Source organism: Prunus mume, linkage group LG1, assembly GCF_029339155.1.
Source record: "Prunus mume cultivar Tortuosa linkage group LG1, ASM2933915v1, whole genome shotgun sequence".
In the NCBI taxonomy this organism is placed as follows: domain Eukaryota; kingdom Viridiplantae; phylum Streptophyta; class Magnoliopsida; order Rosales; family Rosaceae; genus Prunus; species Prunus mume.
This window is the reverse complement of record NC_142698.1, coordinates 11,129,895-11,147,061: the sequence shown is the minus strand read 5'-3', so window position 1 is coordinate 11,147,061 and position 17,167 is coordinate 11,129,895. Positions and strand designations below refer to the sequence as shown.

General features: G+C 36.2%; 2 protein-coding genes and 1 pseudogene across 2 annotated transcripts; 2 read left to right on the top strand and 1 right to left on the bottom strand.

Moving 5' to 3' along the window:
• The first annotated feature begins 1,084 nt into the window (after nt 1-1,084).
• LOC103334881 (F-box/kelch-repeat protein At3g06240-like) lies at nt 1,085-2,188 on the top strand. Its single transcript, XM_008237872.2, has one exon. The coding sequence runs from the start codon at nt 1,085-1,087 to the stop codon at nt 2,186-2,188; it is 1,104 nt and encodes a 367-aa protein (XP_008236094.2).
• Nucleotides 2,189-4,972: 2,784 nt separating this feature from the next.
• LOC103334825 (HhH-GPD base excision DNA repair family protein) lies at nt 4,973-8,808 on the bottom strand. Its single transcript, XM_008237797.3, is given in 8 exon segments — nt 4,973-5,398; nt 5,793-5,899; nt 6,134-6,675; nt 7,194-7,291; nt 7,387-7,506; nt 7,936-7,995; nt 8,295-8,452; nt 8,455-8,808. Coding segments are annotated over 8 exon segments (1,359 nt in total). The 5' UTR covers nt 8,681-8,808; the 3' UTR covers nt 4,973-5,350.
• A 2,951-nt stretch (nt 8,809-11,759) lies between these two features.
• On the top strand, nt 11,760-15,041 carry LOC148921015 (F-box/kelch-repeat protein At3g23880-like; annotated as a pseudogene).
• Nucleotides 15,042-17,167: the final 2,126 nt, after the last annotated feature.

Below are 17,167 nucleotides of genomic sequence, written 5' to 3'. Positions count from 1 at the left end.
TGGCAAGCATGGGTCTCACATTTTGCTTCTTTCGATGTCAGTTGAAAGGTATTTTCGAGCAATTGGCGTCTTTCCCAAGTACTTTTGTTAAAAAAACTATGACACATTTTTATCAAGTTTGAGCAGGAAGGCACCAATTGTCCAAAAATACCCTTCAACTCACAACAAAATAAGCAAATAGGTGGGACCCAAGCCAACCACGTAAGCAATTAACATAAATTTTGACAACTGAAACCATATTGCAAAAAAGAGGAATGCTAGCTAACCTTCTCTTTTGGACCTTCTCCTTCTCCTCATAACAAGTGTCATTTTTCTTACACTTAAAACAATGTCATTAATGTATCACACAAGTTAGTTTTAGTTTTCCAAGTTTGCCCTTTTAAAATGTATTGGCTTTTATATTTCCTTCAATTTATTCAAATTTTGTTACAACTTCTTTCGCACATTATTAAAAATTAAATAATAATAAATAAATAAATAACGTCATATATATATTTAAAATAAAGTTTGTTTCAAGATGTTATCATCTTTATTTTATTTTTAACAAAACACACGTTCTCTTTGGGAAAAAAAAAAAACTTCAGTTTTTATTTTCTTATTTAATTTTTTTAACAAGGTGGTAAGAAAGTTGTAAAAAAAATTAGCTTGTTATTAAAAAAATTAATACATTTAATAAGGATAAATTTGGAAAACAAAAACTAGTTTGTACGATGCATTAATGACATTGTTTTAAGTGTAAGGAAATTGACACTTATCATGAAAAGAAGAGAGAAGGTCCAAAAGAGAAGGTTGCTAACACTACTGCAAAATAATTCAGAAAGATTAGGGTACATATATGAAGTGAAATAGAGAAGCTTCATATATACGGACAAACTCCCACTAATCCTAAAGGCACATGGAATTCTTTGTCTGACCTAGTTTCTTTTTTTTTTTTTTCGCATCCTACATATTTCTTAATCAGGAGATTATATTTCTATTTCCCGATCTATAGAGGCAAAGTTCTTATCAAAATCCACCAAATAGATATCTATAAATCCAGGGTTCCTTCCAACAAAAGCTAATAAAAAAGAGTAAGCAACCGGCAATGGCGAATACTACCCTCCCTGATGATATTATTGTGCATGTTCTCTTGAGGCTGCCGGTGAAATCTTTAATCCGATTCAGTTGCGTTTCGAAACGGTGGCGTTCTTTAGTAATCTCTGACCCAGAATTCGCGCAATCCCATTTTAAATTAGCGTCCAAGCAGAAAACCATCAACCGCAGACTCCTCCTCTCAACTGACTCTCAACTTGAATCCTTAGACTTGGAAGCGCCGTCGTTTGGAGACAAAAATTCAGTGAGGAAGCTCGTCAGCCCATTTAAGCTGGACGATGGTGCCAAGATACTGGGCTCGTGCAACGGCTTGGTATGTGCGATTGGTGTTCACGAAAAGTTTTATATCTGGAACCCATCAACCGGATTGTCCAAGACATTATCTAACAAAGGTTCCTTTGGTTTGTGGCCAAGAACTGAAATGCCTATTCTGCATAATTGTTATTATGGTTTCGGGTACGTATCGGCTATTGACGACTACAAACTTGCGGTAGCCACTGATTTGGGGGAGGTTGCGATCTTCTCATTGAGAGCCAACGTTTGGAAGAGGATGAAAGGCCCTGATGATCAGTCCATAGACATGCAAACTGTTAATGGGACTCTTTTAAATGAGGCACTACATTGGCTCCCGAGTCACCAACTATATATGTTTGCTTTTGATTTGGCCAAGGAGGAGTCTCGGAAGGTGCCTCTGCCTGTTACTTGGGAACTTGACGATATGCCTATCCAATATCTAGGGCTTCTTGAAGGATGCCTGTGTGCATTACAACACAAGTCTTGTGATTGTGACTCTATTGATTTCTGGGTCATGACAGAATATGGCGTGCTTGAATCATGGACTAAGCTCTTTAAGTTCAAGATTTTCGGCCCAGAGCGCCCTAGGGGTTTAAGAACGGTCTTTATATCAGAAAGTGGTAGCGTTGTGGTGAGAAAATATAGGTCCAGGGACATGGAGTTGATAAGGATTGAGAAAAAAGAAGACAAGTTTAATGATAAAAATGACAAAGTTGTGGTTTGGGGTGACCGGTATACGCTAAAATGGGGTTGTGAGATTAATGTTGGATATGATGAAACTCTATTGTGGGTGGGTGGATGATTGTGGTGGCTGGAACGGCAGGGAAAAGAACTAAAAACCCAACGTGGTTGTTATGAACCTTAGGCCGTTTTTGTTGGGCTTATGGAACAAATTAGTTTTGTTGCCAGATGCCTGGTTTCTAGGCAGCTAGGTGCTTCACGTCATAAGACGAGGATACATTCATTGATCTTTTCGTTGGATCACTTTGGAGAAAATGGGGTAGTTTGGTGCTCTTCTAATATTGAGATGAGAAGTGTCGCTGGACCACTTGCTAGTTGGTTAGTTGAATTTTTACGATGTATTTTGACCTAAATTTCATCCACATGTAAAGAGTAATGCTATGCTTACCATATCTTTTTAGAGTATGACCTATATGATGATGTCCATCCATCATGAGGCGTAAAGGAGTAATGCATAAAATAAAATAAAATATTAAATAATTTTAATTATGGCTTCAACCATATCTTTTTAAGGTCAGACTATGGCTATAATTAACCACAAAACCAAGGAGGAGGGAATGGATAGTGGTAGAGATCCAGTGGAGCGCTGGCTGGCAATGGGAAGAGGAGAGGAAGGAGGGAGAGAGGGAATTGGGGGAGGCTAACATTATGGTTAATTTTTCTAATTAATGAAAATAATAGGAAACCAATGGCGGTTCTACGTTTTGGAGGCCCTAGGTGAACATCTTAAGTGAGGCTTTCTATTTTATATATATATTTATGTGATTTTTTTTTCTCTTCGGTAAGTTAAAAAAACATTATATGAACTCAAATTCACAATTGTAACATAAAAGAAACAATCAATATGTAATTTACATAACAACTTTAAAAAAACACATCAAAACATCACTTAAATATAACTTGTCTTGTATTTTCGATTCAAATTTATCAATTAACTTTACATAATCAAGTTTTTCTATCATGTCTTTTTCAATTCCTAATTGATTCAACTAGGTTAATTGATTTAAGCTATAAGTTTAAAAAATAATTGGGTCTTTATTGAGTTTCCTCTTTTTAATTTTGAATTGAGTAATTGGGCAAGTTTTTTGTTTTTACAATGAGCGGGCCTTTATTGAGTTTCCTCTTTTTTGTTTTGAATTGAATGATTAGGTAAGTTTTTTTTTACATTTACAATAATAGCATGTTTACTAATCCATAATTGAATTAGAAGGAATTGAATTGAGGATGAATTGAATTGAGGAGGAGTTGGATTGAGGAGAATTAGATTTGGATTCATATTGAAGTTGTTTACTAAATCATATGGATTAAGGAGAGTTAGATTCCGTATTCCTATTGAAGTTGTTTACTAAACCATATGGAATTGGAGTAAGTGGTGCTAATTACTAAAATGTCCTCATTGTTGGGTTAAAGTAAATGGCAAATTTGGAATTTTAAAATTGTGTAAGGATATAATGGGTAAAAAAAAAATGAATTCCTAATGGGTTAGTAACTTCTACAGGAATTAGAATACCACCTCCCATCAAGAATTGAATTCCTCCAAAATCGAATTCAATTCCTAGTTTTAATGGGCCATATTTAATTTTTAATTCATTGATGTGAAGTAAAAGCAGGAATTCTCCATAAGTGGAATTCAATTCCTGATTAGTAAATACACCATAATTGGTTTGGACCTAACATAATATTTATATATTATAGTTTTAAAAAATAATATAGATATATATATATATAGGGTATTATACAAATTGGGGGCCCTAGGCAGCGCCTTGCCTGCTTGTGCCCAGAGCTATCTCCTAAATAACTGATATAGTTTAATGAGTTGGTAGTCCACCTCTGCAGCCATGTTAGATGCTATTAAAATATACATGATTGTTTTGTCAATTTTTTACCTTATATTATCTCACCTAATTCAAAATTAAGGGCATTACTACACTTTGATTTGGTCATGCCTAATTGTGTGTGCTAAAATCAGACTAAAGAGAAAGATGACGAGGACTGAGCTCTGTGGTCTTACTCCTCATTTGGCTCTGCTTTAACTGTCATGTCCCGTAAACTTTAGTATAGGTAAAATTGTTCTTGTATTTTAAAGAGCAAAACTGAATTTGCAGATGCGCTTGGATCTCAAACATGTATAAGTTTTGAATCGGTCTTTGACTCTTCATTTTCTGTATTAATTTTGTTCGAAATCTTCATCTCTGTATAGAAGTCTAGATTGAGTCAATTGCCAAAACTTTGTATCATGTTCGAGTCCTCTGGTTGTTTTTTTGTCATTTGCTAGGGAGGGTGAAGGGGGATTCTCAAGATTCTCCCACGTGAATCGAACCCAATTGCACTTGAAGGAGGGGAGAGTTTGGCCCACTTTTCCTCTGGTTATTAGGGTCGTGACTTTGGATCTCAGAGTTATCAATTGGTACTTAGCATGTACAAAAAATTTGTTGTCCTTTTTTTTTCCTACGATGAATTCGATGCCTTAGTTTATTCGAGGTTACTGCAGACTAGAAAGTCCGGTCTGAGTAGATGTATTACAATGAGGAAGGAAGGTATGAATCCATTTTGAATATGGTTCAAAATTTATTTACCCTCTTCAGAAATAGTTAGTTAGAGACATAAAATGTGACAAATACATATACAACCTAATGTTCTGGATGGTTTTACCTTTGTGATCCTGAATGGGTTGAACACTTTCATTTCTGGTTTACCTTGTATTTTTCTGGATTTTCTAATCTTTCTACTATTTCCATGCAGTCACAAGTTTATTATCAGGCAAGGAATAATCATTATAGAGCATCTGCTCCAACAACAACAACAACAACAAAAAAGCCAAGGAATAATCATCTTCAGTTATGGATAGCTATTAATTATCTCATGTTACTAAAATAAAAGATATCCACACTTTCATCTGCTCATCCTTAATTGAAGAATTATATGCAGATAGGTAAAAGTTAGAAAGGCATTGAAGCACTAACTGTGGCTTATATATCACAACACGTAAAATTAAAACAGATTATAATCTGTTCTGTGCTTGGAAAGCACCTACCTACAAAACAAGCGATAATTGACACATAGAAATTGAAATCTCCTCTGGTTGGCTTTCTGGGTTTGTCTTCTGCTTGATCTCTTTCTCAGTTATGCATGTCCAAACACAACAGTGCAGTCCTACTCCAGGAATATTCTATTTCGTTCAAGACGCTTTACATGTTTTCATTTCATGCTTTCCAAGGCAGGATCATAGGGCAACCGTTTCTCGCTTAAATTTTTGAACCATAGTGTAAACCTGCACCGGAATTCAATTAATACAACCAGAGAGTATGTAAAAAGATTTTTATAATTAACACAAAAAGGTCCGTACTAGAAGAAATAACAACAACTGTTTCATCATATTCTTTTGGTGCTAATATAAGATTAGTTGGACATTCAAGTTTTTACTTAGAGCTAAGGGCCACCGTGTTTATCTTCCTGAAGTCGATTTTGACAAAATTCAATTGACAATGTAAACAAAATCAAATAAGCAAAATGGAGCCATATATGTCTGATAGAATCACTTCTTTAGTATAAAAAATATTTCAAAAGGGGGAATAAACATGATTTTTATCATCCAAACTAAGAAATGAACAATGGCCCAAAAAAATTGTACAATGGACCTTTGACTTGTGGAAGTATGACATCACCTTTCTTACACCAGATGTCAATCCCATGCTTGAAAGGACCTCGGCGTCCACACATTTCCAGGGCACAGTTTCTTTGCCCTGCTTGCTAACCAGGTCCTTCATCCCACCTTCATAACAATGAAAAGTAAACTATGATAAGAATATCCCCAGAAGCAAGGTTGTACTACTATAACTAACAAAATATTACTCTGATGAATCTTAATTCTTTGGTTCCAGTGATTTAAGATTAATGAATTAATAAACAAGTGTGCAGCAGCTTTGACCTCAAGCATCCTCTCAAATACTTCTCTGATTCATTGAATTTACCAACATGTGGGAAGAGATAGAGACATAGATCAAACCTTTTAGATGTAACACCAACAATTCCACATACATCTTGAGACGAATGTGAGTGAAAACATGGATATTTTCTCCAACATATTCCCTGGAAACTATGTCACAGGTGTTTCTGGGGTTAAGTCTAAAATGTTTATTCAAATATTGGTCAATTGCCTTTCGCCTAGTGACCAAGTCAGCTTCTCCAGCCAGCAAGACAGACGGGAACTCCCAGAGGCCAGCAAGCAACCCTTCATCAGGCCGTTTTACAAGAAGAAACCCATTGTTGGTTCTGTGTCCCTCTGACAGTTCCTCATCTCTTAATATTTGCACAACACATACAGCAGAAAAATCATGTCTCTGTTTGGCCTTTACGACCTTAACTGGATAATCTGTAACCAGCACTGAACTATCAGCTCTAGAGATTGATAGTGCACAACATTGGACTGATACAGGACATGAATGACAACTTGGACTCAATGGGGTACATACAGTTGCACCAAGCTCCATGAGAGCCTGATTGAAGTCCCCAGGTTGGAAAGGGTCAACTAACTGAGCTGCTAGTTTCCTGTTCACATACATGTGAAAATCAGAAAGTGATGATTGGCAAATTTTGAATATATACACACACATTCCCCATGGCATCATTTTCTGAATTTCAAACACATCAATTTGAACCATACCAACTTGAGGTGTGACTCAAACATGTCGAATTTGTTGCCACACCTAAGTTTGGGAAAAGTTTAAAAGGAACATTGATTGACATTATTCGCTTACACTTTATATCATTAACAAATGGAAGAAGAAAATGTGTTTCTTAAATTATATTACAATTAGAATAAAATGAAAGGAGATTTAACGGCATAATGCAAGCAGCATGAATACATGTCTAAATCAACACTACTGAAAACCTTCATGATCTGTTAAGAATTGTACAGAAAAGGATAAACCATACTTTAAGCAGAGAACATATATTTTACTCGATGGAAAAGAAATGATGACCAAAAGTTTCTTCCTATTTAAAAGAGGAATTAAGTTCAAATCCTATAAAAGAACAAACAGTTATTCTATAAAAGAAAAGCTCACCAAAATTTCTTGACAGTCGAAGAGTCTTTTGGATTGGCAGAAACAGCCTTTAGTCTAGCAATCACCCTTACTACATTTCCATCAACCACAGGAACCACCTGATATAATAACTCTTATAAAATGCTGTTTCTTGATTAAACAAATATCATAGAAACTTTCTCTCTGAGTCAGACATATCACAGAAGTTACTCACCTCTTTAAATGCGATTGAGGCTATTGCTCCAGCTGTATAGTCTCCGATTCCCCGAACTTTTCGCAGTTGAGAAACTGTTTTGGGAAATTGAACTTCTTCTGCAACAATCATCCTAGCTCCCTAACAATTGAACAAAGAGATTGAAACAAGGGCATGTTTTCTATTCAGAAAGAATAATTGCTTGTTATTTTCAAATTTGTTCGTTTTTCGTTATAAGATGAGATACATTATTCTCAAATGAGATAATTGAGAACAGCAAAAAAATTCGAACAAGAAAAGGTCCAAAGGCCTTCATTGTAAAACTAGAAGATACAAGATGAAGACAGAATCATCCTGCATAGAAGGCAGTCTCAGAATCATTATAAGTTCACAACTCATAGTCATTACAAGTGTGACGAAAGATCATCAAAGTGTTTCAATCAGATTATAGATGGATAAACATCAAGGTTCGTTTGTTTCCAAATCAATTGGTCATGAAGCAGCACAATGACTAATAAATATGATACACCAAGTAAAAGGATTTTTCTATAGCCTATGAGCAGAAAGCACCTCCAAAAGAAATCGCGCCCGTCGGTAGTAGCCCAAACCCGCCCACAATTCATTCACCTCCTGCAAAAGACTGCAAGTGTTACTTTCTCAAAGCGTTTCGCACAAAAACTTCAAAGCGCTATTGGGTCATAAAAGCGCTTACTGAAGATAGGTGCTTTTTCTATGGAGGAAAAAAGATAGGTGCTTTTTCCAATAAGCACTTGGAATTTTAGTAAAAATTTCAACTTGCTTCTAATAAAATTGCTTCTCACAAAAGAAGCTTAAGCAGTTCCCTTTGGGACTTCTTCATTTCAAATGTGAATGTGAAAGCAAAAGATTCGAATAAGGTTAATCAGAAAGTGAAATGTGAAGGTAGAGACCTCAAGAGAAGCCTGGGCGAGGTGGTGAATGGTGGGCCATTTGCTCATCCAACGATGAAAGTACTGAACAACAGTCTGAACCCTCGTCTGTTGCAGCATCACCTCCGAGACCCACACTCTGTAGGCTCTTCGCTCCACGTCCTCCTCTGCCTCTCTCCAGGGAGCTCTCTGCGGTTGAGGCCGTACCATTCCAACAGAGCCTTCCTAATTCTCTGGGTCTCCTCTTCGCTGAAGAACAAGTCTTCTATGTCTTGTATTTCTGATTCCTTAGCCGATTGCCGTCGCCTCTGCGTTTGCCTTTGCGGAAGAGACGCTGCTGCTGGCGGTCTTTTATTGGCAGCAACTGCTGCATCCTTCTTCTTCCGGCTGCTCCGGCCCGAACTCATTATGTCTTTTTAAAAAATCAAATGGTGTGCCGTTGTAAAATTCAAATAAAGGCGGATGGGTTCTGGAGAGAGTCTTCAATTCTATGGAGTGTACTCAATTTGGATTTTAACGCATTCCGAAATGAGCTAGAAACTTTTGGGGTATTTAATTAGCATCTTGGAATCTAGTTTTTTTTTTTCTTTTCTTTTTGAACCTTTCCTATTTAGAGATAGAATACTAAACTCACTATTAATTTATACAATACGAACTACTGGATTGACCCATGCAAATGAACAATTACTCCGTAAAACTATTACACTATTGAATCCTTTGCGAGTCTAGTTTAGGTATAGAGGTGTATTCTTTTCTTTTCTTTTTATTTTTTGGACAACTCGATATTATAAAGTACTCTAATGTATGTGATGGGATGGAATTCAGGTGCAAAGCGACCGATCTACTGAATTGGCCAATTATTTAACCCAAGTTTCCTACTCCAAAAATCATTCATTTTATCAAAAATTCATGAGTGTTGCTAAACGAATCCTAAAATTAATTGAATACACCATATGATCTAAGTACACCTTAAGATTTTAATCAAAATATAAAATTAACTAACTACACCATATTTAACTATAAAAAATACCCGTGATACACTAGTACACCCTAATACACTCTATCACACAACACCTTAATACCAATCCTAAATCAGGTTTTTCTTTTTATATGAATTCGTGCTCCCTTTTCAGATTTTGGGTTTGCATCAAAATCTTTAATTTTGTGAGTTGTTGTGGGAATAGATTTGCTAGCTCCTTCAATTCAAAGCTTGATTCTTGTATTCTTATGATTTTCTTTCTTTATTTCTTATTTTTGGATTGAACTTGTCGCCCTCCAAATATGTTCTATCATCTTATCAAAATTGTATGGGTTTTTTCTTTTTTATGGATAATGGATCATTATGACCTCCATAGACAGAGAAGTGATTTGAAGCACAAAAGAAGGAACGTTGTTTGGTCACTTGCAATGGATAAGTGTTTAATTGATGCCCTTGTTGTTCAAGCTAGAAATGGAAACAAAATTGACGAGTGCTTTAATGAAAATGCCTACATTGCTACTGTATTGCTGTGAACTTTCCTTGCGCCTCAGCCAATGCTCGATGTGTTATTCGTTGTGGGCACCAAGCAATACAAAAACTTCTCTACGTTTGATTAGAGTTGAATATGGTAAGTGTGGTGTACTTATTAAAATTCTATTTGTTTCACAATTCAATATATCCATTTTTGGTCATTTTATATTAGGATTAATTAGTAATTCAATAAATACTTTGCTAGTATGGTGTACTCAATTAATTTTAAGGTTCATTTAGTAGCACTTGTTTTAGCAAATGTGACTTTTCTTTGGATGAGGAAATTCAAAAGTTTTGAGGAATTGATAAATACTTTGCTAGTAAGGTGTACTCAGTTAATTTTAAGGTTCGTTTAGTAGCACTTGTAAAGTTTCCTGTTTGGCTAACGGATTTAAATACAAAATTTAACGTTTATAATTTTGGAATTATAGAAATGACCACTATTTAGATAGAATTTAAAGTCATGGTTTATGACATCCAAATTCCATGTTTTTTCCCACATGAAATTTCTAGAGTTTTTTTTTAAAAAAAAAAAAAAAAATCCAAACATGGGATTTGGTTTATGTCAATTTAGAAATTTTGACTTTTATCAAAATCCCAAGTTTATTGCCCTCATCCAAAAGCATTATTAAAGAAATTCATGAAATTATGGATTTTAGAAGTCTAATTTGGAAATAAATTTTAAAAGGTAAAGTTCGGATTTTGGGGAAAGAATCTGAATGTGGAGTGGAATTTTGAAAATAAGGAAGTGTGAACAGAACAACTAAAAAAGAGAACTTTAAATGGTGTGTACTCGTGAGTCAAACAACTAACGCTTGAGATTAACATTGAAAAACCAATCACATATGTCGAACTGAATATGTTTGATTTCCTTTTTCTTTTTAAAAATTCAGTGCTTAATTGAAATGGATTGGTTGAATCAATTCGATGTATTAAAATTTATATTTGTTGGCTCAATCAAACCAAACCGGCTGCTTTTACTTTTTTTCTTTTTCAAAACTTACCTTTTCCACATGGCTTTATCGTATTAGATGGGCTTAAATCTTATTATAATTCTCCCTACATTACCCACCACATCAGATTAAAAAAACCTAGCCTTTTTCTCTCTGGTAACTACAACCTATGCTTCTCTCTCTCTCTCTCTCTCTCTCTCTCTCTCTCTCTCTCTCTCAGCCACAACCTTTTCTTCTTTCTCACTCTCTTCTCTCTCATAGCCCCAACCTCTTTTTTCCTTTTCCTCTCATAACTGTAACCTCTTATGCCTTCTTCTCTCTCGTAGCGCCTCTATCTCTTTTCTTTGTCTCTGTCTCTGTCTCTGTCTTTGTCTCTCTCTCTCTCTCTCTCTCTCAATGTATTCTTCTCTTCTTTCTCTCTTATCAATTAAATCTCACAACACCTTGTCATAGATTTGTCGTTCTCACTAGATCTTGTGATCCCATGCTAGATCTTGATGTCCTTCGCTAGCTCTCGTTGGTCTCTCGCTAGATCTTGTTTGTCCCTTGCTAGATCTCGTCAGATCTCGTTATCTCTCAATAGATCTTGTTGTTTATATCTTGTCGTCCTTTGCTAGACTAGTGGTCCTTCGCTAGATCTCACTGTCTATTGTTAGATCTTCGATCTTAAATCTCACTATCGTCGCGACATCCCTTGCTAGATCTCGATCTTCACTCCTCACTAGATCTCGTCGTCTCTCGCTAAATATTGACATCCCTTGCTAGATCTTGTTGTCCCTTCCTAGATCTTGCTAGATCTCATTGTTCCTCACTAGATCTTGTTGATCATATCTTGTCGTCCCTTGCTAGACTGGTCGTCCCTTGCTAGATCTCGCTATCCCTAGCTAGATCTCATTGTCCATTGTTAAATCTCAATAAATCTTATCGTCCTTTTTTAGATCTCTTTGTCCTCACTAGATCTTGTCGTCTCTCACTAAATCTTGACGACCCTCGCTAGATCTCACTGTCCCTTGCTAGATCTCGATGTCTCTGGCTAGATCTTGTTGTCCCTCACTAGATCTCGTCATCTCTCACCAGATCTCACCATCCCTGACCAGATCTTACTATCCCTTACTAGATCTTATCGTTCACCGTCATCCTCACTAGATTTGGTCATAGTTGCTAGTCTCACTAGAAAACAAAATTGATTGACTGAAGTGACACTTCGACGACAATTTCAAGATTTTGTACGTATAACGTCATGGGTTTAGTGCACAGTTCCGACTAGTTGTTCCATTTAACCAAACCGAGCCCATCCACATGCACTACAAATGGTTGTTCATTAATTGCATGCTTAATTAATACTAGGGACACTCCTCAACAGTTGTCTCCAGTGCTGGGTGCAACATCCCACATTGACCAACAGAGAGGGGGTGATGTGCCTTATATGCACATGCCCGCCTCCATTTAGCACGAAGCCTTTTGGGAGTTTACTGGCTTCGGAGTCATGGGATCTTCGAATTTAAGCGAGTTGTGGCTAGAGTAATTCCATAATGGGTGACCCACTGGGAAGTTGTTCGTGAGCTCCAAGAAACAAAATCGTGAGGGAAAATAGGGAGGCCAAAAGCGGATAATATCGTGCTACGGAGGAACCGATCCTGAGATGTGAAAATTTGTATCAGAGCCACTCTATCGTGTGGTGCTAGTGTGTCAACGAGGACGTTAGGCCCTTAAGAGGGGTGGATTGTAACATCCTCATATCGACCAACGGAGAGGGGGTGATGTGCCTTATATGCACATGTCCGCCTTTCATTTAGCACGAGGACTTTTTGGGAGCTCACTAGCTTTGGAGTCATGGGAACTTCGAAGTTAAACGAGTTGATGCTAGAGCAATTCTAGAATGAGTGACCCACTGAAAAGTTGCTTGTGAGCTCCCAGAAACAAAACCGTGAGGGCAGAGAGGGGGACCCAAAGTGGACAATATCGTGCTACGGTGGAGCCGATCCCAGGTGTGAAATTGGGACTTTCTGATCTCAACTTTACCAAATTTAGGATTCCATTGCCGACAACTCAAAATCGTTGCCAATAGAAAGTAAGAAGTTGAAGAACCACTTACCTTATGAGATCATAGAACAAACCCTCTCCAAGTTGCCAGTCAAATATTTGATTAGATTCAGTTGTGTCTCAAAACACTGGCGTTCTTTGTTGTACAACCGAAGTTTGCTAAATCTCACTTCAAAGAAGCTTCTAAGAAACAAACATTGAGTCCCAGACTCCTCATCTCCACTGCCTCTGATCTTCGATCCGTACACTTTGGAATTGTCGTCGTCTACAGTTAGAGATAATTCTTTGGCCAAAAATCTCAACTTCCCATTCAAGCAACCTGACCGTACTGTCAATGTATTGGGCTTGTGCAATGGTTTGATATGTGTAGCTCTTGATTTTCATGAATACTTTTACATTTGGAACCCATCCATTGGATTCTTGCATAAATTATCTGACCCAGATTTTGAAAGATATTAAAGGGCTTTACAACTATGGGTTTGGTTATGTATCAGCCACTAATGACTACAAAGTTGTTTTGGCCGCTCAATTGAATGGTCCAAATGACATAAGTGATAGAGAACATGTTGAGGTCTTCTCCTTGAGAGCTAACTCCTAGAAAAAGGTTCAAGCTCTCATATTATCCAGTGAGTCGAATCAGAGCGCTCTTTCAAATGAGGCACTGCATTGGTTACACACATTGCTTGGACCATACTGTTACACACAAGTTGTAATTGCTTTTGATTTGGCAAAGGAAGAGTTCCAAGAAGTAATGTTGCCTAATTTTGAAGAAGATAGGATAAGTCTCATAAAAGTATAGGCTCTTTTAGAAGGATTTTTGTGTGCATGGGGTGATGAGGAGCCTGATTTTCAATGTATTGAAATCTGGGTCATGAGAGAATATGATGTGTGTGAATCTTAGACTATGCTTTTTAGGTTTAGGGTTTCCAGTGCCAGGCCTCCACGGGGTTCCTTGCCTATCTTATTTAGGGAAGGTAGTACTATTGTGATGCATTATTGTAATCCCAATAATATGGAATTGATATGGTTTGATAAAAATGAAGAGAGTTTGACAAGGGTGCAGTTTGTATTAGGCAAGATATGCTTGAGGGGCATGACTTTGGAGACGACATGATCGCATATGTTGAGAGTATGCTACCATTCTTGCCCAACATTTGCGGTAAGCTTTAGCAAGCCAATGCGTCCTTCATGCATCTGAAAATTATATGTTTATTGTGATATGCTAATCCACAAAAACTTCAACACAATAGTAAACACAAAAACTAAGATGATTGGTTTCGTAGTTTCATATGCATATCAAATTATTTCTCTAATTCAAGAAGGAAAATTGTTTATACCAAAATGAACAGCCAATGAGAAGCTGGGCACGTAGACGAAATGGGTCATGGTAGCCTTCGGCACCCAGTTTACCGATTCAACAATTAGGGCAACCTCCTTCTCTAGGACACGTGGCAAGCTCACAATTGATGTCCACAATCCCACATCGAAAATCTACACAACATGCACACCTCCCAAGGTCTATAAAGGAAGCACAATTCCCCAGAATGAAGGTAATCAGAACTTACGGCATACTGCCGATTGATCTGTAGTTCAACTTTACTAAATCCATACTTACTTAAGCATCGGAGAGCCTTCGGCCGATACCACACTGGTGCCCTAGGTCTTACCGAGCGTTTGCTATCTTGCAAATCGCACGCCCTACCAAGGCCTAAAGTATACCGAAGGCCTAACATCACTAAGTTGCGTGGAAAGTGCTGAACCATTTTTCTGCGTCAACAAAAATTAAAAACCTAGCATAGGCTTATAAAAGGTTGTGCTACTCGCCAATTGGCAATTATAGTTTTCGGGGTGGAACATCAACTTCTTTCACTTCTCACCCTTCCTTATATCTTCTTACCAAAGAGTATGTGTAAACCCTTTCTTAAACTTTCTTCCATTTCTTTAAAATGGCAGATCAACAAGCACTAGCAACATCAATTGCTGCTTCACATCTGATCATTGTCTAATAGATCACTGTTCAAGACATCAGTAGTATGGTTCCATTGAAACTCACTGACACTAATTACATTACATGGAAATTGCTATTTCTTCAAGTTGTTAAAATTATGAAGTAGAAGGTTTGGTTGATGGGACAGAGATATGTCTACCTTCTTTTATGTTTGATGAAAATGGAAAAATCATCAATCATGTAAATATAACCTTTGAAAAATGGATGGATCGAGATCAAAGTGTAATGGTTTGGCTTAATTCAAGAATCTCTGAAGATTTATTGCCATATACAGTTGGGGCTTCATCCTCTCATGCACTATGGATGATCCTAGAGAAATTATTTTTCCATGCTTCTCATTGTCACTTTGGTAAAGGTGCGTATTCTTCTTCTTTGGATGAATTACATTTACTATTTTCTTTAATCTATATATATAAAGCAAGAGGTAGAGAATGATGAAACATTCAAAATACTAGAAAATGTCATTGGTTAATACAAAAATTAAGAATTGAAATTATTAATTAAATAAAGGATAATATGGTAAATTCACACTTTTCATATTTAAAAAAATTAAAAATAAAAAAAAATCAGATAATGGATCCTATTTTTATAGAACACAACTACCCATTATATTTTTTAATTCTAAAATAAATTTAAATTTAAAATAAATAAATAAATAAAGCCTCTCACAGGCACGAAAAAGGCTAGTCTATATATAAAGGCAGAGGTAGAGAATAGTAAAAAATTTAAAATGTCAAAAAATACCATTTATTAAATAAAATATTAAGAAATTAACATTTTCATTAAATAAGGTTCTCCAAAGAAAATATTAAGAAAATTCAAAATTACTTAGACTTTTTGGCGGTTGCTTTGCTTGCTTAGAGCATGTCCAGCGCAGGCCCTTTTGCCAAGGCAAGAGGCACCTTTGCAGGGGTTTGAACCTCCAAGCGAACCAAGCAACCCGAGCAAGCCCAAAGATGATCCTGCTGGCTTCAACCAAGGCACCGACATCATGACGCCAAAAAAATTTGAAAAATTTGAAAAAATGGAAAAATATTCAATTTTTTAAAATTAAAATAAAAAACCCAAAATTTATGGATGTTTTCCCTATAAATATATAACAATTTTATTCACTTTTCCTATAAATACATAACAAGTTTATATTTTGTTGCATATTCTTTTTTTTTTTTTCCTTGCCTTAACCTTTTGGGGTGGAATCAAAAAAGCAAGGTTGCCACTATTCACGTGAATAATTGCCTTGCCTTTGCCTTAGCCTTGGAGTAAGTCCAGCTAAGGTTGACTCTGGGGTTTGGGAGAAAAAGCCTTTCCAAAGAACAAAAGGCAGCCAGGCAGAGGTAGGGCCACGGATGGCTGGCCCGAGGTGGAGTTTGGCCCCAGTGAGTCCGAGGGTCGGTGATGTCATTGTTGGCGTCAACCTTGCACTGAGTCGCCAACGACTAGCTCCACGTGTTGGCGTCTGGCTCTCCGATTTGAATTTTTCTTCAATCAAACGGCAATCAATTTTTCTGCAAAAAATTGAAAAAAAAAAAAAAATTACTTTTTTTTTTCTATACCTTATTTTCATTTTCAACATTTAAGTAAATGTCTTTGTCCTTTTACTTTCATTTATTTTTATATTACTCCATTTACTTAAGTTTACAATGCAAATAAGGAAGTACCCCCATTTGGATTCAAATAAAAATACTAGAAAATCAAATTCTAACCAAATCAAAATATGAAAAATCGATTTTAGTGCAAAATACGACTAAAAATGATGGCTCATTAAGTCGATATATACTTCATATTAAAATCCCATAAAATCAAGTTTTCTTATTTAATGTATAAGGAATAAAAGCCGCAAAAAATTATCTTGAGAAAATGATTATTCCGAAAAACCATTTTTCATACTTAGCTAATATTGCACCTCCGCTAAAAAAATTATGGGTCCGCCAGTGTCTATAACTATCAACCAATACTCTTCACTTTTAACACCAAATCCCCACACCTTTTTTTTTCTATAAATACCAACCAATACAACTAATAAAATAAAATCTTATCCGATATGAATAGTATTGTCACGTAGGAGCCCAAAAATCTTATCCGAAAATATTATCCAAATTAATTGTTTAAGTTAAAAAAAAAAAATTTGTGAGAAAAATAAAAAAATGAATAGTATTTGCCCAAATGACAATCATTGAAATATATTTTTTGTTTAGCAGCCACTATTCACGTGAATAGTACTAGAGTTCCTCTTGCCATGGCAAGGAGTAAACTGCAAGAAATGCTCTTAGCTTTAACCTTTTGGGTTGGACATGCTCTTATAATAAGAGACTTCGACTTTTCACTGAAAATTGAAGCCTTTAACCCATTTTTTCAATAATTATTTGTTAACGGACTAAAA